This window comes from Oryzias latipes, chromosome 17, assembly GCF_002234675.1.
Source record: "Oryzias latipes chromosome 17, ASM223467v1".
In the NCBI taxonomy this organism is placed as follows: Eukaryota; Metazoa; Chordata; class Actinopteri; order Beloniformes; family Adrianichthyidae; genus Oryzias; species Oryzias latipes.
Genome location: NC_019875.2, coordinates 16497637 through 16520167, shown reverse-complemented (window position 1 = coordinate 16520167; position 22531 = coordinate 16497637). Strand labels below are relative to the sequence as shown.

Here is a 22531-nt window from a genome sequence, read left to right as displayed (position 1 = left end):
AAAGTTTATTGTGCTTTTCTCTTTTTTTTTTACAATTTTAAATGACCCAGTTCCACCTTCCTGGAAGTTTTACAAGCTTAAACATGAAATGAAAACAGTAGTGATGAGGGTGAAAAAAAAACAGTGTTAAAAAAGAAAAACAAATCAGAAAAAGGAAAAACTTGAATATTAAGTTTTTAATTAGTGGGCTTTGGTTCTATCCGTTTGTTCCTCGTGTCTTAAAGAGGATGGTGGCTGATAAAGGAGTGGTGTCAAAATCCACCTCTCAGGTGACATATTTAGAGTTACCTGGAACAGAATGACTAACAATACATAAAATGTTTAATTATTGGGATACAGTACCTCTACTTTATGTAAAGGCTGATTTCAACTAAACTTAGAGGTGCAAAACTACTGAAAAAAATCCCTCAATACTTACATTTATAACAGTTTACAATGTCAATTAAAATAGACTTTTAAGTAGCATTTAATACAGAAAGTTTTCTGCACATCTTAACTAAACGTTACCTTTTTAGATTTGCTTGATTTGAATTCACTTCCAAGCATCTTTGATTTTCTTCTCAGTGCAAAAATGTTTTATGAGCAGAGAAGCAACAATTGAGAATGTGGCAACTAGAGTCAGAACAGTCCTCATGGCCTTAAACCAGGCGGGATAACCGGGCAGCAAGGTCAGGTCATAATGGAGCGACAGGCCCAGTCCCATGACAACTAGAAGAGCTCCCTCTGTGAAATTGTCCCTGCAAAGCAGTGCTAGCCAGGCCACGAGCGACGGCACCACGCTGTTTCCCAGGTTCATCCAGTCTGGCTGAGCGGGACTACCTGGAGGGATGGCAAACCCCCAGCGGGCGCCTCCGAGGAAGGATACAATGGAGGCTCCGTATACCATCTGAGCAAACGCCACTTCAGGGTAGAAGGATTGGGTGGCAGTCATGAGGAGTGGGGCAGACAGGAAGGGGATGAGCCCGGAAAAGCCGAGGTACAGAGCAGGTTTGGGTGCCTGAGCGAGTGCCTTCATGCTGAAGCTCTCTTGCTTCTTGTTTCCCTCTGAGGCAGCAGCTCTTGAGTCATTTTGGCAGAGGCGTGAGGCGTGCCAGGTCACTGGTTTGATCCTCAGCGGCCTGTTGGTGGAGGCTGCCCTTCCTGCCATCAACACCGAGGAGGCTGGGAAGTACAACTGCAGCTGGGGTTTGGTTGTGTTGTTTGGGACTTTTATGGTCTGCAAAAAATGTCTCCACACTGGAACCTGAGACCACAACAATCCAAATTCAAACATTCATTTCTCTTTCTGCCAACAACAGCACACTTTTATTCATTATTATGATGCTTACCCCAGATATTATCCATCTTCCAGATAAGATTCTTATCATTTTTTTCACCTTTAAATAGAACTAAAAAAGAAACTTTTTAAAAATCAGTTGAGATACACTTAGCATTCACATTAGCTTGTTAAATTTAGAGTTACGTTACATATTTCACTTACCAAAGAGCTGAGCCAAACGTATTTATATTTTGCAAACCGATTTACCTTTTTAACTGGCCGTTAGGTTGTATTGAAAAACAAAAACAAGGCTAAACCGCGTTAGCAAGACTGGAGGTCGATTGTTGGCTTCTGTTACATCGGTGTTCGATTAAATGCCTGCCTGCCTCGCTACTTCGAGTCCGTCGATTGATATGACTGTCGTTGGCGGGGATGGACTGAGTTGTGTTCACAATCGCAAATCCCTTCCGAAAAGATTATCCGCGGGAACATTATTTGTAAGCATAAAATTAATCATACACTTTGTATACATTTTGTATTTTTTTAGTTAATTGGGATTTTTTTATTTGTCCAAGCTTTGTTGAAAGAAGATTAAGTAAAAAAACAAAAAACTTCTGAGTTTCGACAAAGTTTTTTAACCATGAGCGGTATTGAACGCAGCACAGTGAATACAGCACGAATCCCCTAGTGCCAGCGCCAGTGGTAAAGCGCACCTAAAACCCAAACAAACATCGACGGCCCCTTTTTTCAGTGAAGGTTATACTTGCTTAAGAGCTCAATCCCCTTGGTTCTGGGAGCGTGTTTATATATTTGACTTATTCTGCTCAATTGACCGTCTGCACAGAAAAGGTACGTGCTAATGTCTTGCAACATTGCAAGTTAGCTCGCTAGCACTTAGCAGTTGATAAATGTGTGCTGCCGCTGCTAAGGTAGCCATTTTGATACAGTGTTGTTCCAGCCGAGCCAGGTATATTTACCTCCATTGTACACACTGACAGCTGCATAGACATATACTTTGAAGCAAATTGTGAAATAATGGATGTGTTATTATTGGTCCAATAGCAATTGGTGATCTAACTAATCTAAATTACTTCAAAGTTTAGTTTCTTCGACTTAACTAGCTAGGTATCGATAGCGATTGGCTAAACCAGCAGCTAACATGAGCTTTGGCTCACTACTAGTTTACTAGCTGGGCAGTTAGAGCCTATTTAGCTGCTAAACTAATTAATACTGAAGTTCTTGTCACTTGTGTTAGCATCTCTTTAATTCAATGATTATTATGCAGCATAATACACAACATTTAGCTAGCTAGCTTGGCTAAAACGTGCGCAGCTGTGGAGTTGCTGCAGTGTTTATCGGCTGTGTGTTGCTTGTTCGCGTTGGTTTAAGGTTTCACAAAGTATTTTTCCCTTCCCAATGTAGCCATTTTAGCTTTGTGTTAGCATGAAATCGCTAAGAAGTTAATGTTTATGCTGCACACTTCAGCCGTGGTGAACTCATTGATGATAATCTGTTACGTAATAGTTACAAAAGGAGGAGTGAGTAAAGCCTTTATTCATTTAGGTTTTTACTACTTAAACGTTAATTTTAATTCATTTTGAACTCGATTTTATGTGAAAATTACAGGAATCTGGCGTCTTGCAACAATTAAAGGTTGTATTGTGTGGGTGTTATCCCCAGAATACAAGTATCAAGAAAAAAAACTTTTTTTTTTCTTTTAAAAAAACTTTATTTTTTCTTTAGTGTTATATTCTGGGGTCGATTTGAGCTCAAATGTCTTTTATTTTATCACAATAATGTTTTATGCACTGATTATTTGCAGAAATCAATCATTTAGCCTTCATTCTTTGAACACTTATAACATTAAATGCAAACAAACAATTTACTGAAGTGTTTTGCATTGGGATTCTTTTCATTTCTTTCGCATAGAACAGAAATATATTTAACTTTACCCAAATGACTGTGATTTTTTTATTTGTAGGCCAGAAATAAAATGAAGAAAGCCTTGATGAAAGTAAAAAACATTTGTCATCATTAAGTCTGGCTTCATAATATAAATTGCATATTATTCTTTTTACTTTTTAAGTGCTTACTGTGAAGCTTTAAATGTAAATCATGTGAACAAGAAAACATTCATCTTTGTCAGAAGTGCAAAACGCTGGTTTTGATCCCAGAAACAAATCCATTCATTTAGCGTACAGTCGACACGATCTAGAAAGTGTCACAGAAAGGTCCAGCCACTGTGTCGCTTATGACGGAGTTTAGCCAATCACAATCAAGAAATCGCACACAGTTTTTAGAAGCTGCATGGGTGGCGCTTATTGATTTTATGACAGGAACCTGTGGGCTGGTAGAAATCTGAACGTCAGCCGCAGGCCAGACTTTGGACATGCCTGCATTAGTGGTAAAATTGCAAGAATGTATTTGTAGATATTGATGGGCAACAAAAATATATGAATAGTGTCAAATAGTTCAATTTTTTTACCTTTTAATCTTCATATTTTTGTATGTTTCCCGTGCAATTCCAAGTAATGTCTACATGCTTAACGGGCAATTTAAAAACATTCAAGGGAAGATGTGTACATTCCCCAAAAGTCATCTAAATTAGGATCTAAAACCCCAAATAATCCTCATAAAAGCAATGATGTGCTGAAAGGTGAACAACATCCTCACATGAAAAATCCCGTGCGAGTTGTGATGTTTCTGGTTTGGTTTTCTTTCACCAAATCTCTTTTTGAAGCGTCCAGACTTGATGAATTATTACAGGATAAACACATAGAGGGGTGTTTAGTCAAAATACACTTTTAAACACTAAATGAATTGCTATTAAAATTCAAAACATCTTACAAATATAATATATACTTAGATGAAAATAGTCTTAAAAGAAGTCCATATCCAAAGTCCATTAATTTGATTATTTTAGTTTTTTGTCTAAGGTGTGTTTACATTTGTAAATATATTTTGAATGGTTTTTTTTGTTTTGTTAAGCAGTTTTCTTGTTTCTTTTCTTACTGAAGATTCGACTAAATAGATCAGACTTTTTGCTTGACCAGCATCAGAAACTGCACAACAACACCGATGTGTAGTTACTTGTACCACTAAGAACGCGCTCAGGTTGTTTGTACTTCACATTTTCCGAGTCCTAATTCTGTTTGTTTGTTTGTTGTCGTTTCTTGCAGCTTGACTTCCTGTGCCCGTACATATGAACCCTCAGCAAGACCCGTCAAAACCGTCAATTAAAGCATCCTTTCGGGTCGGACAAAAACACATTTAAGGAAGGACAAGCCCGGTTTTTGATTTTTTCTGGATCTTTTTTGGGCCCTTTTCCAGATCTGAAGCAGGTTGAGCTGTTTTTTTCAGAGTTTCTTTTTGGGACTATTCGCTGAAGGCCTCCCATGAAGGACTTTTGACCTTGAATATCTTATGAAATCAGAGTTGAATTCTTTATCCTGGACAGTCAGAAAAGTTCAGCTCATTCAATGGGCATCTATCAAATGTGATAGTAACTATTATTACGACAGAAAAGGCCTTACGATGCATCCTTCAACAGCAACACCCTTTCATTAACCAAAACCGAAGATGACCGCAATGTAACATAGAGCTTTACTTCCTTCATTGTCATGTGACTTTGAACCTCTTGTGCGCTATTTTCTTCTAATAAGACAGTCTTTGAACCACTTTAATGAGGTGAGCTGTGGTTCGAAGCTACTCAATTGCCAATAAAAGACTGTCTGGAAATTCATTTTTCCTTTTTTTTCCCCCGCCTAATGCTTTAAGGTAGATCTTAAAATGATTCGGTAAAAGGCGGATCTGCAGAAAGCGAACTGGCACAAAGTGTGGCAGGACAACACCGGTCTCTTCCTCCCTCTGGTGTGGACACCCTTCCAAACTGTCGTCCATGTTTCAGGACACTTTTCATTTCTGTTGTTAAAAAGAAGAGTCGGGTTTTTCGTCCTCTTTCACATCGCCTCGCTTTTGCAATCCTATAAACTGGGGTTTGAGTCTTACTCATGACGAGTGGAGTAAAGGCGTCGCAGACGTTGAAGGATTTGACCCGCCAACGGAGAAGTGTCCTCTGATCAACCAGCAGGAAAACCACTTGGATTCAGCTTTGAGAAGGGAAAGCCGCCCCTCCGCCTCGCCTCGGCCAGCTTTCTGGATCACTCCAGATCATTCCCGCAAAACATTTTGCTCCTCTCCAAGTGTTCCACCCTGGACGAAGGGATCTGCCTCTGGAGAAAGGGGCTGAGGTGTCCTGTTGGAGGTGGTGTGGGCGTTTTTGGTGTGCTGCTCCCCCTCCGTCGGTGCACGCGCTCCGTCGTCAGAGCCAGCAGGCCTGAGGAACCGAGCCCAGCCGGACCAGGAGAGAGGCAGAGGACTTCAGAGCCAAAGACTCTGGGGTAATTTCAAAGTTCCCCACACAGATTTAAAGGCCTTTAAATGACATTATGCATTTGATAAACAGAAATAATCTGTTTGGATTCTATTAGCTGATCGTTTAAATGTCAAAAGCCGAGCAGGAGGAATCAGCGTTTCAGACTCTGCTGTAACAAATGAAGATTTGTTTGTTGTTGTTATTTTGCTGTGGTTTTTTTTTTTTCTTTAATTACTGATCCTGGACAAATAATTTTAAGTGTAATCTAATCATCAACATGAGTGTAGGTGTCGATTCTTGTGTCAAAGATCTGTGTTTGTGTATTTTTTTCTAGATCCTGGCCATGAGGTTTGATGCCTCGATCCACTGACCGGAAACACTGGACCTAAATGGCGCAGCATGACTTTGTCCCTGCCTGGCTTAACTTCTCCACTCCCCAGCCTGCCAAGGTAGAGGAACATCTGAGCGCTCTCTGAGATATGTGTGTGCGTGTGTGTGTGTGTGTGTGTGACAGCTAAACATGAATCTATTGCATCTGTTTTCAAACTCTTCCCAGCGGTCCTTTGACAATGACGATGCCATTTTTAGCCCAAATCAAAAAACCTGTGTCGTTTTCTGGGACAAAAGTTGTAGAGTGACAGTTCTCGGTGCAGAGCAACCCCCCTTCCCTTCCCCATTGCTGAGAGCTTTCCATTACATGCTCTCTCGCTAGCTTACAGCCCCTCACACCCCTAACCTAACACTAGTGGTGCAACAAAAATAGTGAGCAATACAGCCGTACAGTTTTGACTCAGATTTGGAGAACAAAGACGTACATGAATCTATTTGTCTGCATCAGAATGGAGCAGAGCAGGAAGCTTTTGGCCCACCCACTGTAGCTTTTGTGCAACAACTTTTTCAAATGGTCCGCTCCTGATTCACCACTATTTGAATAACAAAATACTCAGCAAAGCAGTTTTAATTGTTATTTTCTTTACATAGGTCCTCCATCATGAGCAAAATGCTACACGGACTAAAAACACAATTTTCATCTCACTGCATCTTAATGGCTGACATAAAGGAGCCCATACTTTGTAGCTTCGTGGTTCCTCTAGGGCAGTGGTTCCCAAGCCCCGGGCCGCGGACCGGTACCGGTCCGTGGGTCATTTGATTTGTTTTATTTATGTTTTATTTATTTCGGAATCTGAAAGATGTTTTATTTTGAAAAATTGCCGGATTCTCTGTTACATCAGTCTATGTTACTCCTGATGCAGGCCAATTCGCTCGTCTCGGTCACGTGATAGGATACCGCTAAAATAAAACCCAGGAACTAGCAAAATGAGTAAAAAACAAACGTCTTTGGAAAGTTTTTGGAGCCTTCCACTTCTAAAAAAAAAGAAAGCTACATTTAATAGACAGTATCCGGAGTCCCAACGGGAGATTCCCTCAAACCATTCAGCATTGTGTTGAGTTGGATTTTCCATGCACTTATTTTGAAGGCATGTTTAAATGTTGCAATAATAGCAACCAGGGAGTGTTTGGGCAGAGAGGGCGTTGCTCATGTCATAATTCGTGTTTATTGTTATGTTTAGAAAATACCACAGTTTTCATGCAAGTCATATTATTTTGTTGTAGTGTAGTGTCGGTCACGTGCACGTTTGGTCTGCTGGCTGCAGGGGTTACTGTCGGAGCTGGCATCACAGGGAATGAAATCAATCCCCTTTGCCTGCTTTGGTTAAAATAGGGTTGAGCCGGGTGTTTCTCTTTGCCTACATGTCCTTTCATCCGGCAGTTATGTTGTTTCACCGTTAGTTTTTCTTCCTGTTGTGTTTACTGCTTTTTAGCACAATGAGTGTGGGAAGGGGAGAGGATGATGACACCTGTGCGATGTACAATGTTAGCGTGTCAAAATAAAAGTGCAGAGAACGTCTTATCACGTGTCTCGCCTTTATTGCAGCCTTGCCGCAGCGTGTGTCTGCCACATATAACATACCGGTCTGTGAGAATTTTGCCAGACATCAAAGCGGTCCGTGGCGCAATAAAGGTTGGGGACCGCTGCTCTAGGGTCAATGTGGGGTCAGCTGCAGGGCTTGCATCTATTAAGTCCACCATAGCAGGTCTATGTTTATGAATTGAATAGGATTGATACGGTTTCTGCTCGCCTTCCTGGACATCTGGGTGCACATCTTTGGTCCAAACCCACAGTAACGTGATGTTTGGGGGCCGACTTCCTCCTGCAGTCTACAGTGCAAACCATAGTGGCTTTATATTTCAAAAGACTCAATTCCATGTTTTCCTGAGAAACTGGTTTGAACATATTCTGATTAACCGTCAGAAAATGTTCATTATAATGAGGCATGTTCAACTCTGACTATTATTGCTGTCCCAGCTGATTAAATAAAGCTCTATAACATTCAAAAAATCATTCCATCTGCAGAAATATTGAGTTTTCTTTGTACCCAATCAGTTTGACACATATTTTTAGCTAAACTATCATATTATGTAATTTATTGCTACAAAGCTCACTGGTTTGTCTTTCATTTAAAGAGCTTCTCTGATCATCTTTGAGCGTTCCCAGTGGTCCTTTAATTATGATGATGCTGTTTTTAGGCCAAAATCTGAAAACCTGTGTCTGTTTCTATTTCAGTTTTTAGCAGAGGGACAGTAGTTGATTAGAAATGTTGAGCGGGACTGTTGGCGCAGAGCAACCCCGCCCCCCTTCCCCATCTCTTTGCTGAGAGCTTGGAGACGGAGCTTGTGGCCCACCCAGAGATTTTTTTTACGTCACAAATAAACTTTTTCAAAAACACCATTTATTTATCTGCTTCTGATTCACAACGATTTGAAAAAAGTAAAAACCTGGAAATGCAATTTAATCTTTTTAAAAAAAAATATTTCCTCCATCATCAGAAAAATGCTAAAATTGCCCCAAACAGGATTTCTTTGCTTTTTTTATTTATTTATTTTTTTATATCGGAGTACATCTTTTTTCGTGTTTGATTTAAAAAAATAAAAAAAGCTCAGCCTGTAGGTCGCTGTGCTTTAAGTATCGTTTAGAATTTTTTATTTTTATTTTGTACGAACAGTAGAGGTTTATCAGGGTTGTTCAATAATTGAATTATCTTTATTTAATGTGACACCCAATCAATTTGTTTCAAATCAGAATTCTTCTTGTTTTTGCAGACTGCTGCTGCTTTCTCGTTGCTGCTTTTCTGTTCCGGCCCTTAAATAGATTGTTTTAGAAACTCGTTTATTTTCACGACACAAGCTGTAGAGGAGCTTTGCCGTCACATCAAGCTGCTCCTGCAGCTGAATTCAAATCTGGATCTGTCCTCTAAAGCTCAGGAACAAACTCTTCCTTATATTTGACGACGAGGAGCCGCTAAATATCTATTCAAATAAGACTTGTTTGGAACTTGTGTGTGTCATTTCTGAGAGAAACTGTGAAGATAATTTTCGACAAATGTTTTTTTTTTTTTTTGTGTTCTGTGGTTTGATGCCCCTTTTTTGTTTGTTTGAGTTGGAAGCTGTTTCTCTGAGGTCCACTCAAATCTTGAACCTTGAACTTAAGTGACGTTTGTTCAAATCTCTGCTTCCTCAAAATGTTGCCTGCCATTGAGGTCCAGTTCAAAAGAAGGAAACCATATTTTTTTATGGTTTGCTGTGCTCCACTATACCCTCACAGTTTTCAACATGAATCTTTTAAATGTCTTAAATGTACAGGGTATATTGAAAACCAAAAAGGAGATTTTCTTTTCTTTGTGATACTTTAGGAGCTGTTTGGATAGAAGCAAAGTTGGTAAAGTGTTCTCATTTTTGGAGCTTGATGTCGTCGTTCCGACGTTTCTGCACAGATGAGCCGATCGCATCGGCAAAGAGGACGAGGCTGTGGTTTCTGTCCTGACGCATGACCTCGCTGACTGGCGGCTCTGCATTCACTTGACAGGATTGGAGCTGTAGCTTATGCAGTATAAGTAGATTTTGTGCGTCTGACGCTATCCGAGCTCCCCGCCGTCGCTGGCAGGAGTGACGCCCGCAATCAGACGCGGCCTTTGAACCTGATCTGATTATGAGAACATGCTGCAGAAAGATCCAGGAGGTTTCAGTGCAGACTTTCAAAATAAACACAGTTTTGGAGTTTTTTTTTTGTTAATTTTGTCCTTTAAAAATAGACTGTTAGAGTCACCGTAACTTTGAAATGCAAATTATTCACCATCTGAGCTGATTTTATGGCAGACTAAAATAAGTTAGTGCAACTGCAGGTCCTGGTGAGATCATTGGTGTTCAGGTTGTGTGTAAAAGCATCATGTCCCCCTTTCTGACGTCCCTGCTTTTGTTGTCCTACAGTCCCCTGCTGCCAACCTTGACAAGCAAGGTGAGCCGCACCACCACAGAGACGCCCGGACCGCTGTGAGCCGCCGCCGCCACAACTCCTCCGACGGTTTCTTCAACAACGGCTCTCTGCGCGCCCCGTCAGGTAACCCAGCCCACGGCAGTCGCACAACAAAAGCTAGCGTGAGACGCACAAATGTAAATCATTAAACTTGCTCCATATCTAGTTGTGCAAATACACAACCCTTGCTGTGTCTGTCCAGGACGGGGAGCAGAGGGACAAACAGTTTTACTTTAGCTTTTCATTCAATTCAGAATCAAATTGGTTTTGGTTTGATCACTTTTGGATGTATGGAGTGGTTTTTGTTTGAAAATAATGGTTTATTCATAAGTTGATGGTGTTTATACGTCTTATATTTTATTTACAATTTTATTTTAGCACTTGTGTCTTTATTTCGTTGAGTTTTTGAAAGCTTCCTGTTGCTTCCTATTTTTGTAAAGTTTACTTTAGTTTGACAGGGTCTCTCTTTAGTTCTGTCATTTGTTTAGACTTTGGTGTTTGTTCATGTCTGTTTTTGGTTTTAGATACCTGTAAGTTGGCCGTGCTTTTATTGCAGGATAGATCTTTGTTTTTGTTTTCAAAGTCCCACTCCGATCATCTTTAGATCAGTTTTTAAAAGCGTTCCTACTGGTCCTTTAATTATGAGTATGTCGGCCCACAGTTTCTGCAGAGCGGCAGTAATTCATTACAAATATGCCTCTGAGTTTTGGGCGGGACTGTTGGCGCACAGCAACCCCGCCCCCTTTCCCTTCCCAGTTGCTGAGAGCTGAAAACAAGGAGCCTGTGGCCCAGCCAGCTTTTTAAACGTCACAAAACGCTCTTTAAAAAAAATTGTGTGCTCTTTATTCACGATTTGAAGACATATTCAGAAATGCTATTTTCTTTTTAATTTCTTTTTAATCAGAAAAATAAATAACATTTGAAAATGAGCAGAAACAACATTTTCATTGGAGTGGGCCTTTAAAGCGCTTTGCAGCTGATATGAAACGCGTTCTATAAATATTTTGTTATTGATGGATGTTTGCAGCGGAGCAGCACAGATCTGTCAATGTTGGGCTTTTATTCTTCCATCTTCAACAACAAAAATCCAAAGCTTGTCTTTAAAAGTAACCTTTAATTGTTCAAACATCTGAGCTGATTCAGACATGCATTTGCATTTGCTTTGGACTTAATCATGGATGACATATTGTAGCATTTTATGCACAAATACAAGCATCAGCAGAGGTGCAGCGTATTTTCTGATGTCTGTTTTTGAAATTCCTATTGTTTATCTGAATTCCAGCTCTTCCAGATGAACTGAAACTAAAACTAAAAAGCTTCATGGCTCTACTGATAGACGAGCTAAAATGGGTTTTATTTGTAGTTATTTGATGCCTGGCCATTTTCAGCCTGGTCTGAAGGTTTTCTTAAGGTTACTGACGTGAAACTTGAGTCATCTTCCACCGACTTTGAATGGGACTTCCCCTCACTGCAACACATCAACAAGCTCAGGGTTTTCTGCCATTTTTGGAATATTCCATACATAAAACATGGACCAACTGTAGCGTCCCCTCAAGAAAAATGACGTGCACTCATGTTCTTAAACCTTTCACAAAATATTTACTGACCCCAAAAAAAAGAAAAACAGTTTTTTTTACGAGTTCTTCTGGTTCTGTTGTGTGTTTTGTTTGTGGATCAAGGGACAACGTACAGTTGTTATTTGTGGTTTGTGTTGATGTTTAAAGCGTCACACTGAAAGCTTCTCCTTTTTTTAAAGTTCCTCCAAAACATCCTGTGTTTCTGTGGTTTTAGCCTGTATTTACTTTTCTTTTTAATAAATTTGTTGTCATTGTTTTCTTCAAAAATCCCTTTGAAAATCCGTTTGTCTCTTAATATAAATGGAAATGTGAAAGCACGCTTAACCAAAACCCTTTTTTCAAAATAAAACGACTCTCAAACAAGAGAAATTAGTGTGAGAGCTCTGCAACAGAAGAAGAGAGGTTTAAAGTTGTCATTACGCAGTTCCTGTTTTTTTACATCGCGCTGTTTTTGTTCCTCCTGTAAGTTTGATATTTTATTTTATTTTGTCGTTGGTCTTTGAGATAACACTGAATTTACAGACAAGGGTGTAAAGGTGTGGCCCAGCTTGAAACTGTAGTCGGATGTTTGCGTCTTCAGGTTACACGCTGCAGGTCAAAGGTCATGTGGGAGGGGTCATTTTGAGATTTTTTCTTTTTCTTTATTAAAAATGTCCTTTCTTGTTGACAATAATTGAGATATTTCTACAAAACAAATGGATCTAAATGATCCAAATGCTTTGGTTTGTTTCTTTTCTCTGGATTATTTTTCCCTCCTCTGTTGGCGTTTCATGTTCTTAGATCTATTTCTGTGTTTGCCTGCAGGTGATGGCTGGCAGCAGCCCTCGCTGCTGCTGAGGCACGACTCTGTGGACTCCGGGGTGGCCAAAGGGGGGCACGGCGGGCTCGCAGGGGGCTCCTGCTGGAAGGACGCGTCCAACTGGCACGGGGCGCCACGCGGGGCCCAGGACGGCCACCACCATCAGGGACGTCACCCCAAAAGGCCAGTGGGCGACAGGGACAGGCAGGGGGGACACCGGCAGCGCAACGGCAGCTTTCATCCCCGTAAAGGAACCTCGTACCAGGACAAGTTTCCCAACGAGGAACGCAAAGACAGCAAGGATGACAAGCTGAAGTTTGTAGAGGAGGACTTTGTAAGTTGATGCTTGCCATTTTCCCACAGATTAATAACATTTGGATTAGTCATGTTTTTTAATGGGGATTGTAATTGTTTAGCCTTCCTTGAACCCTGAAACAACTGGAAAGCCTGGGATTCAAACGCGCGCAGTGGCTCCCCATGCTGGTGTGTGGGGTAAGAGCGTTCAGTTGCCTCTTCATTTCCTTGGTCTTTGTCCTCTCAAGTTTCATCCTCCATAATCCGGATTCTGTTCCAGAAAATCCGCCCAGCGGCAAACAGATGGTGTCCAAAATGCTGGTTATCAAAAAGGTTTCGAAAGAGGACACCAGCACAGCCTTCTCTGCAGGGTTCGCCACTGCCGGCGCTTTGCCCACCAATGGCAATAAAGCCCCCATCACAGGCTCCAGCGTCTATAAGAACCTGGTCCCCAAGCCTGCCGTGGCCCCCGTCAAAGTAAGAGGCTTTAGATTTGTCTTTTTTTAGAGTTATGCAGTAAATGTGTGAATCAGAGCGTTTGGAGATGACGAGCTCTGTGACTCCTCCTCAGAGCGCCCAGTGGAAATCTGGAGGCAGAGAGATCACAAAGCCGGGTCTTCACATGCAGGGCCGAGATCCGGTCTTCACCAGCCCCATGTCTGCAGCCAAACCCAGCACCCCCGTCAGCGCACCACAGCACAACCCCCAGAAAGAGGTGAGCGCCGTCCTCAGCCACCAGAGAAGAAGAAATGAGACACGCGTTTAGGGCTTTCATACAATCCTTCGTCCTGCTCGTCCTCACAGCACCCCTCCAGCACCACTCCTCCCATAGATATCGCCCCGTCAAGGCTGAAGCTGATGCGCCGCGGCCCGGACCGCAAAAGTGAGTTCCTCCGAGCTCTGAAGGACGAAGGAACGGGAGAGCTGACCACGAGCAGCAGCCCGGGAACATCAGGAGAGGTGGGGAGTGGGTGCAGCGCCGTCACCAGAGCCCATGACATAATGCCAGGAAATGCACTCATCTTTTAAAAAAAATGTCATCTTAGGGTGAAAGCAGCACCCCAGAACCCAAACCATACAGAGAGGAAAACTGCCACGAGAACGGGATGTCCTACTCGCTCAGTGACTCGGATACAGAACATCTGTCCAGCTCACTGGAGGCGGAGCACAGGTACGGCGCCTCCAGTTCAGCTGCCAACTAAAATCTCTTCTTTAACATCTCAATGAATCCTGACAGTTATGCTCATCAATGTGTGTAAAATCCAGAATGCATCTAAAGGAAGGATTTTTTTTATTTTTATTTTTTATTTGCATCTGAAGGGTTGTTATTTCTCCTGGTTTGTTTGCAGATGTTTGAATGCTTTTCCATATTTTTATCAGTTAAATGAACCCCTCGTTCTTTATGGGATGTCCTTAAACGCGCGTTTCTAGACTTTTCAATAGAAGTGGTCGCCTGAACGCGCGCTGTCCGAGCCCGGTGTGAACGGAGCGTAAATGTTTGGCTGTCGCTGTTCCTTACACGCTTTATGGAGCTTTGTAGACGCAGCTCGAAGTCACTGAAAGCTTGGATTACATTTACAGGAGGATTAATGATCTCTAATGGAAACCACAAAAATATCAAGCCTCTTTTTGCCAAATTGTTTGGATGATTTCAGTCTAAATCTAACCAAGAGGATTTTATTAAGACTCATACAAATATTTGTTCATTCGCAATTTTGTCTTTTTTTTTTTTTTTCCTTACCGCGAAGGGGGGTCTAAGGGCAGGGATGCCAGTATAGCTTAGTCAGTTTGTTAGTTCATTTTAGTATTTTACTATTGAACTCTTTGTATTCGTGATCCTTTTGAGTTCATGTTTTACTTCGAAGCCCATCGAGACGACTGTTGTTGTGATTTTGGGCTATACAAATAAAATTGAATTGAATTGAATTGAATTTACCACTAAGCCAGAATTATGGGAACGTTTTTGTCGACAAATCTTGAAGCTTTTAAGCTGAAACTAAATTATTCAATGATCTGCATTAATTTTGTTTTTTAAACTGCGTTTTGCTTTTTTTGTTGTTGTTTTTTTTGGTTTTAGTCGATCTTAAGTCCAAGTCAATCTTTGATTAGAAACCACCAGGAGTGATGTTGATGCCACTCTTCTTCTGCAGGTTACTGAAGGCCATGGGGTGGCAGGAGTATCCAGAAAACGACGACAACTTCCTGCCTCTGACCGAAGACGAGCTGAGGGAGTTCCAGACTAAAACCGAGCAGGTGAGGAGAAGCTTCAGCCGGCACCCCCCCCCCTTTTTTTCCCCTCCCACCCGCCGCTCTGGCCCTCACTTCTGCCGTCTTTTGACCAGCTGAAGCGCAACGGCATGCAGAGAAACGGGGTTCTGCCGAGGACGCGGGGCGTGACCCTCCACTTCACCCCCTGGAGGAGTGTGGCGGAGGCGCACGAGGAGGAGGAGGAGGGCTCGGAATCCGACACCAGTAGCAGCAGCCAGACCTCCGACGACGACGACTGCATCAAATCCTAACGTGGCTTTACAGAACAAAACAATAATAATAATTATAATAAAATGACCACATAAACAAAGCAGCCAACACCACATCGCAACAAGCAGCTCCCCCCCCCTCCTCTTTTTGTTTTTAGATCACTGTTTGACTTTCTTTTGATTTCTTTTCTTTAGTTTATTTTTTTTTTGTTCTTGCACAAGGGAAAAACCAATCATATCCCAGTGAAGGAGGGGATTCCTGCGTTTTCCTGCGGCTCCTCTTTGACTGCAGACCCTGACCTCTGACACGCCCCCACCCCAAGCAGCCCCCCCCCCCCCTCCTTCCCGTCTCTTCCTCGCTTCGTGGAACTGAGGTGTTCATCAAGAAAAGAAGGGCAACGAATGCACTCTTGATTCTGCTTTAAACAGACTAACTCATTTCATTGATGATGCTGATGACACATTATTAATGATATTAATAAAAATTGGTTCCTGTCAAGCTGAGATGTTTCAATACAAAGCCGCCTGCTGTGGTGTTTCTGTCTGCTTCACTCGGCAGGGGGGCAAAGGTGAAGTTGAAAGGCTCCTCAAGACCTGCTGCTGGGTGGGAGGGGTTAGTCAGAGATGACACAACATTTCCTCTTCTTCGACAAACTGAAAAAATGGAAACCAAGCTTTGTTTTTAGCTTCAAAAAGATAAAATCCCAAACTAGAATCTACTAAAGGAAGCTGGTTTATTTACTAAAGCTGGACCCACTGATGAAAATCCTGTTTTTTAACGTGTTCTTGTGGCATTTGTCTGATGATGGAAGGCATATTTTGAGCAAATTGAGCTTTAAATTCCATTTCTGAGTATTTATTTATTCCGATTGTTGGAAATCAGGAGCAGACGGAAAAATATGCTGGAAAAAGATTGTATTGTGTAGAAAGCAGGCTGGGTAGACAGCAAAGTTCCTGCTCTGCTCCATTCTGATGCAGACAAATGGATTCATGTTCCTCTTTGTTTTCCTCGTCTGAGTCAACATCTGGCTCAAAACTACAGCTGGAAAGCTCCTATGCTGCTCACCTTTTTTGCTGCAGCGGTAATCTTCGGTTGGGGGGGTGTGAGGGGCTGTAAGCTAGCAGGAGAGCATATAAACAGATGGATGATGGGAAGTGGATACGGGTTTGCTCTGCACCAACGGTTCCGCCCGAAACTCATGAGGTGAATTTCTAATGAACACCTGCTGCTCTAAAGAAACTATGTCCTAGAAAAAGACAGGTTTTTAGATTTGTGGCTAACAACGGCATAATCGTGATTGAAAGACCACGGGGAACGCTTTGACAATCGATCAGAAGATGATCAGCGTGTGATGTTCACGTCTCCTCTGGGAAATACGTTTTTCAAGAAAACACAACTGCATTATATGAATCTGACTACTAATAGTCCCATTTTCTCACAGAAAAAACAGTGTTCTTATATCCGCTCTTTAAAATTTCCGCAAGTTTCATAAATGTATCATAAAATCAGCTTTTTACTGCTTTTCAATTATTAATGGTTTATGGCCGTATATTTATATTTTTTAATCTTAATGGTTTTATTTGTCTGAGCTGCTTTTATTCTTGGTTTGTACTAACTAATCAAATGTTTTATGTCCATTTTCTCCACACCAACAATGAGGGAAACGTGTAGAAAAGGAAGTTTAGCAACCAGATCATCTGTACTGATATTGGTGTCATTGAAAGGGGAAAAAAAAGACAGTTGTTCGCTAATGAGGCCTTACAGAAAAGCTTTGTTTTAACGGCCTTAAGACGGGCTATGAAAGCATGTGGCCGTGCCGTGGTGCACAGGTAGAATGGTCAACCTCTAAGCAAAAGATCGCAGGTTCAGTTCCCTTACCTGAGAGGGTCGCCGTGTCCTTGGACAAGACCCTGAACTCCACATTGCTCCTGGTGGTTATAGGTTGGCATTAGTGTGTGAATGTGTGTGTATCAAGGTTTGACATAGGTAATATCCCCCCCCAAATGCCACAACTGCCTTCCTCCCCCCAATCTAAAATTAACTAAAGATTAAGAATTACAAAAACAAAAATTAGAACAGTTGTCAAAAATCAATGACATGGAAAAATAGACATAAAAAGAAAAAAAAAGGTAAATGCAGACTACTATAGGCCCAAACTAGTGTCCTGTCCCAAGCAAGGTAAATGCAGAGCGTAAGAGGCAGGAGGACGCATGAAAAAAGTGGGGGGTTTTCTCCAGGGGGGGCAATGATTTTCATTCAGTGTAGGTCTTGGGCAAGACCGTCACACTTTACACCAGGGGCGTCACACTAATTTTCATCGAGGGCCACATCAGCAATAGTGGTTGTCCTCAAAGGGCCAGATGTAACTTAGACATGTAACCAAATGTAATGAAAAATAAATGCAACTACTCCTTAATGTTAAATAACTTATTACTTTTTAAAGTGGCAATAACAGTTGCATAGAAAACATGTTATATGCTAGAATAAATCCTTTTAAATTTGATTCTGCCAGGTTTGGTTATATGGACAGTGTTTAAGTCCTAATGTATAGTTGCCCAATCCGATATTTCATCCTGAATCCCCCTAGATATGAATAAATACACACCAATTTTTATTTTAAGAAATTAAAAACCTTTATGCTCTCGTGGGCCACATAAAATGACATGGAGGGCCACATTTGGCTCGCGGGCCATGAGTTTGACACGTGCTTTACACTAATGTAGCCACTAGAGGGCCCAAGCCTGGGTCTCCCTGTGCCAGTCCCCAGCCCAGATAAAATACAGGGTTGTCAGGATGGACATCAGCATAAAAATGTGCCAAACCAAAATGTAAAAGCGGAATTGCTGTGGCAAATCCTGAGATGTGCTGAAAGGTGAACCAAGTGTCAGCATTCAACATGAAACCTGCAAGTCATTCAATAGATCAAAGCAGAAGATAGCATGTTTATGCATTTTTAAATTCAGGCCTGGTGGGCACGGGGGTAAAAGGGACCCACTGTAAAGGGCTTCCAGCCTAAAGTACTAGATAACCTTGTCATTTATGAAACGCGATTCCCACCTGTGGGTTTACCACCCAAAGATCAATTAAAACATCCTCTAGAAGCAAACATGTGACAAAAGTAGACAAACATTTTTTAAAATTGTTCCAAATAAAAAAAAAAAAATCCTTTAAATGGAAACTCAACATGTGTCCCACACTGACCTGAAGAAAACCCCAAAACCTTAGGAAGTGTGTTCCTGTTTCATTCACAGATCAAATCAACACTTCCCTTTATTCAACAAATCTTTATTGATCTATACAGTCACTACAACCAACAAGCACAGAAATACATATTTACATTAAAAGAGAAGGAACTTAGTTTGGAGAATTTAAGATCCTGACGATACAAAACACCTCACAAAAAAAAAAAACCAGAACAGTGAAGCAGATGAACCGTCCAGAGCAGCAGACGCTGGTTCCGTTTCCAAGTCTCACTTTGCTACTTCCATCTCGTCGACATGTCCGTTTGAGTCTCCCGTGGCGGCGGGCTCCTGGTCTTGGTCATGCTTTGCCTTCTTGACCTCATTCTTCTTCACTGGACTTTCCTCTGGTTTCCTCTGAAAGAGTCGTTTCAGATACGTGAACACGAGCTCAAAGTTTGAGCTTTACTTCACAAAAATCAGGAAATCGGACCTTCTTCCTGACCAGGTGGGAGATGTTGGACACTGGAACCGCAGAGGTCTGCCCACCGTTGCTTAAAGTGCCATTGACCTAATTAGGAGGGAGGGGGAGGAGTCATGTCAAAGAAGTTCTTTCAAAATAAAAGGGAAAAAAATAAAAAGTAACTTACAGATGAACTGGAAGCCCCTCCATTTACAAGGGATCCTCCATCCTGCAGGAAGAAAAAGAAAGTTATTTAACATTTTCACATGGAATACAACAGATTTTGATCTTTTATTTTGTAAGAACAATTGCCATCTGACCTGATCTCCCCCCACAGCCGCTTTCACCAGCTTCAGGCCCTCTGTGGCGTCCTCCACCTTCTCCTGGATCTCTGGCAGCAGAGCTTTCAGCTCCTCCATCTCTTTCCTCTCATCAGGCAAAGCTTCTGGACCCTCAGCGGTTTTCATCAGCTCCTCGAGTTTCTCTGAAAGACGAGCCAGCTGGCTGACCGAGTACACCGAGGACGACCTTAGTTTTTGTCTAAGACCTTACCCAAGCGGCTCTTGATGACAGAGATGGAGTTGTTCAGCGCCTCAATGGCAGGGCTGTATTGAAGGTTCAGGCTGTACGTCAAGCCGAGCTGGTAGTGGGTCTCGGCGAGGAGACGGCTGTTCGCCTCCAGGTGCTTCACCTGCAGCTTCAGACACTCCTGGAAGTCCTCCAGGGCTTGTGTGTAGTTTCCTTAAAGTCAGAGGAGACGTGAAATAAAGGCCTAATCTCTATTGCATAATAAAAAAATTAATTAAAAAAAAAGCAAACAAAATGGTTTTTTTCGTCAGAATAGCAGCTACTGAGGTTGACTGTTGCATAGCAACCAGAGTATTTTATGCAGGTCTAGAGCTGATGAACAGGAATACGGTTTATAACCATGAAACGCGTCATTTTCTTTAACAGAAAAATACTATTTTTTTAATAATTCCATCAATGTGCAAAACGTTATGCAATAAGTTTCTGAAAATGTTGCATTTATTAGTTTTATTCCATGATTTTGCCTCCATCGGTAACCTAAGTCCCAACAACAGTAAGCTCCTTTTTGTTTTTGTCCGTGTGAGAAACGTCACGCGTGCATTCAAGCACCCGCATTGATCTACAATGACAAAACCAACGGTACAAGTCCAATTCTTTTGCTTCTCAAATCAACCAATCGGTGCGCTGCTTAGACCAGCTGATCAGATGCATGAAAAAAAAATCCACATCGGTTCACAAAGCAGTAGAGACAAATGGTGAGTGATGCACGTCATCCTCACATTTCTGCAGTTACAAAACTAAAAATACTTCAGCAACAATTCTAACTGTATTTGAGGCCCCTTTAAAGAGCTTCAAAGAGAGAAAAAAAGCAGATAAGGGAAGTAAAAGCAAGTCTTCTGGTACCCGATTCAGCAGAAACTTCCCCCAGTTTCAGGTGCGCCTGAGCGGCCAGTAGCTGGGCCTCCTTCGTGTCCTTTCTGGTTGGAACAGATTTAAAAAGCTTTATTAAATTAAACAAAAGAGAGAGAGAAATGTAAACACTGAAAGAGCTGGAAAAACCTTTTGTAAATGCTTTTAGCGACTTCCAGCATCTCCCAGGCCAGCTGCAGGTTCCCCACCTCCTCATCCTCACTGTCCTGGTGCCAAACACAAATATGTTAAAACAGAAAGAGTCCAGAGAGGACCGCAGGGGCGTCTGGATGTACCTTCTCAGCAGCACCATCGCCCTGCTCCTCTGCCTCATCTTCACCTTCATCGTCTGAAGAACACCAGCGGTTAAAGGAGAGGTCATCAACAGCATTCTGACACTTGAAGTCAAGGAAACGTCACCTTCTACGGCTTCTTCTGATTCTTCCTCAGGTTTGTCTTTAGGAGCAGACTCTTCCTCCCGCTCAGCAGCTGCTTCCTGGTCTGCCTCCTTCCCGTCTTCCGTTTTTTCCTGACTGACATCCTTGTTTGGCTCCTCCCCCTCGTCTGCTTTAGGCTGTTGACCTTCAGGCTTCTCTGCACCTTCACTCTGATTTTCTCCGGCTTTCTCCTCTTCTTCGTCCTTTTTTTCTGCCATCGCGTCGTACACCTGAACCCGGAGCTCATCCCTGGTCTCCTCTGACCAAACGGGAAAAAAACATCAGCGGCCATGAAGACGCCGACATCTGCTCTACAAAGCATTTCCTCACCATCGATGCTTTCCGTGCTCTCAATGTTTGAGTCTTTGGGTTTGTCTTCCTCCTCATCTTCCTCCGGCACTCCTTCCAGAGCATTTCCCAGGACAGAGTTCTCCATACTGCACGCACAGCCATCATCGGACCAGTCTCTTTTTTTAGGTTTGTATGATCGGAGCTGCTTTGGATTTGAACTCTTACCGTGCCAAATCCAACAGAGCTTTACCGCACCAGAGGAACGCTTCGCCACACTCATCTGCCGTGTCGCCGTACTGTTTAGCTCTGAGGAAGAAAAAGACATTTTGAAGGTGGAATAATGAAAGACCGAGTTATATCAGATTATAGAAAAGCCATTTTAAAATATTTGTCCTTGAATAAGAACTGCAAATCCAGAAAAAAAAAATAGTACCGTCATCAGGAATCGTATTCACCTTTTATTAGACATTCTATTCAGGATTTAAAACAGAAAAACCACAAGAAAAAAAACGTAACGATCTTAAAAAAAAAGTTTACTCTTAAAATTCTTTTAAATTTAGTCTAGTGTGCATTTTATATCATTATGGTTTTTCTTTATTTTACATTTAAGACAGTTCAGGACTTTTTTTTTAATCTCACTGCCGGCGATTCCTCAGAAAACATTTGTGTAATCTGATTACTATTAACTTAAATACTATTAAGGCTATTTGAACCGACTGCTAAGCACTTTAGACACCCCTAGTGCCTAATAAATACATTAAGAGCAAACTTGTGTTTTGCTTTTGTTTACAATTTTATTATTTAATAACACTTGTTAAAGGTTTAAATGCATCGAACTCAACTCCAGCTTAATTGGTCTACAACCTGGCTAATTGCACTTAATTAAATGATTGGAAACACATGTTGATCAATGTGATGCGTTCAGGGTCAGTGGGATGAAAGATGCCATGCACATTTATATTCGGTTTTTAGGTCCAAACTAACTGAACTCACAGCATGCCGCAGGCTTCCTGCAGGGCGCTCACCGCCTCCACGGCCTTCCCCATCACCAGGAACTTCTTCCCGGCGCCGATCAGCTTATTGGCCTCCTCCATGTGGGCTGAGCGGGGAGAAAAGCGTGCATTCAAAACTTTTCCCGCCATCAACCAGTTCAGATAATAAAGTTAACATGTGTTAAAACACCTGCTCGTACATTAGGAAAACGCCAGCAGATAAGGTAATAGAATGACCTCCGAACTGATCCCCTCGCGTCGCTGTAAATGACTGCTGCTGCGTTTCAATTTGGCGCGAAATACTCACACGGTTTCCCTCTGACTTCCGGTTGCGTGGACGAGCGCGGGAGTATTCTTAAAGGTATAACGCACCATAAGATCACGCAATGTGACTCAATCTTGATAATTGCTTCTTTTTTGGACAGTAAATTAGCCATTTACAACAAGGTTAAGGCTTTTACCGAATAAAGTTAAAACTGTCACTTTGACTGTGATATCCCATCAACTTTTTAATAGTGCAGCCTGCAATGCCCACTACAGGCAGAAAAGAGAACAACAAAATTTCTTCTAGATTTCACT

At 41.9% G+C, this 22531-nt stretch overlaps 3 protein-coding genes across 4 annotated transcripts; 1 reads left to right on the top strand and 2 right to left on the bottom strand.

The window, feature by feature from the left end:
- Window positions 1-299: 299 nt before the first annotated feature.
- LOC101156042 (transmembrane protein 69) lies at window positions 300-1634 on the bottom strand. Its single transcript, XM_004078996.4, has 3 exons — window positions 1481-1634; window positions 1329-1388; window positions 300-1243 (listed from the first exon to the last, which is right to left on the bottom strand). Exons 2-3 carry the CDS (start codon window positions 1365-1367, stop codon window positions 533-535), a joined length of 750 nt encoding a protein of 249 aa, XP_004079044.1. The 5' UTR covers window positions 1368-1388; window positions 1481-1634; the 3' UTR covers window positions 300-532.
- A 51-nt stretch (window positions 1635-1685) lies between these two features.
- Window positions 1686-15669, top strand: gpbp1l1 (GC-rich promoter binding protein 1 like 1). 2 transcript variants are annotated; one of them, XM_020710912.2, is made up of 12 exons: window positions 1686-1755; window positions 4438-5658; window positions 5968-6082; window positions 9960-10089; window positions 12387-12715; window positions 12798-12873; window positions 12956-13152; window positions 13247-13390; window positions 13480-13635; window positions 13722-13846; window positions 14826-14928; window positions 15018-15669. In XM_020710912.2, the coding sequence occupies exons 3-12, from the start codon at window positions 6023-6025 to the stop codon at window positions 15192-15194; spliced, it is 1497 nt and encodes a 498-aa protein (XP_020566571.1). In that variant the 5' UTR covers window positions 1686-1755; window positions 4438-5658; window positions 5968-6022; the 3' UTR covers window positions 15195-15669. The 2 variants fall into 2 exon arrangements, with proteins under 2 accessions (XP_020566571.1, XP_004079126.1); XM_004079078.4 differs by lacking the exon at window positions 1686-1755 and adding an exon at window positions 1884-2107.
- A 2748-nt stretch (window positions 15670-18417) lies between these two features.
- Window positions 18418-22286, bottom strand: LOC101155799 (nuclear autoantigenic sperm protein). The gene is made up of 13 exons (XM_011486493.3): window positions 22153-22286; window positions 21954-22059; window positions 21186-21266; window positions 21000-21106; window positions 20653-20928; window positions 20529-20581; window positions 20383-20459; window positions 20227-20300; window positions 19348-19536; window positions 19116-19279; window positions 18983-19024; window positions 18826-18903; window positions 18418-18749 (listed from the first exon to the last, which is right to left on the bottom strand). Exons 2-13 carry the CDS (start codon window positions 22052-22054, stop codon window positions 18624-18626), a joined length of 1368 nt encoding a protein of 455 aa, XP_011484795.1. The 5' UTR covers window positions 22055-22059; window positions 22153-22286; the 3' UTR covers window positions 18418-18623.
- Window positions 22287-22531: the final 245 nt, after the last annotated feature.

What these genes read in the sequence shown, in the direction of transcription:
- LOC101156042 (XM_004078996.4), bottom strand. Translation starts at nt 1,367, where the DNA reads ATGATAAGAATCTTATCTGGAAGATGGATAATATCTGGG. An exon ending in GAAGATGGATAATATCTGGG is followed by an intron (nt 1,244 to 1,328) that starts GTAAGCATCATA and finishes TTGTGGTCTCAG; the next exon opens with GTTCCAGTGTGGAGACATTT.
- gpbp1l1 (XM_020710912.2), top strand. Translation starts at nt 6,023, where the DNA reads ATGGCGCAGCATGACTTTGTCCCTGCCTGGCTTAACTTCTCCACTCCC. An exon ending in CCACTCCCCAGCCTGCCAAG is followed by an intron (nt 6,083 to 9,959) that starts GTAGAGGAACAT and finishes GTTGTCCTACAG; the next exon opens with TCCCCTGCTGCCAACCTTGA. An exon ending in CTGCCGTGGCCCCCGTCAAA is followed by an intron (nt 13,153 to 13,246) that starts GTAAGAGGCTTT and finishes ACTCCTCCTCAG; the next exon opens with AGCGCCCAGTGGAAATCTGG.
- LOC101155799 (XM_011486493.3), bottom strand. Translation starts at nt 22,054, where the DNA reads ATGGAGGAGGCCAATAAGCTGATCGGCGCCGGGAAGAAGTTCCTGGTG. An exon ending in GCGATGGTGCTGCTGAGAAG is followed by an intron (nt 20,460 to 20,528) that starts GTACATCCAGAC and finishes GTTTGGCACCAG; the next exon opens with GACAGTGAGGATGAGGAGGT. An exon ending in CGGCTGTGGGGGGAGATCAG is followed by an intron (nt 19,025 to 19,115) that starts GTCAGATGGCAA and finishes TTCTTCCTGCAG; the next exon opens with GATGGAGGATCCCTTGTAAA.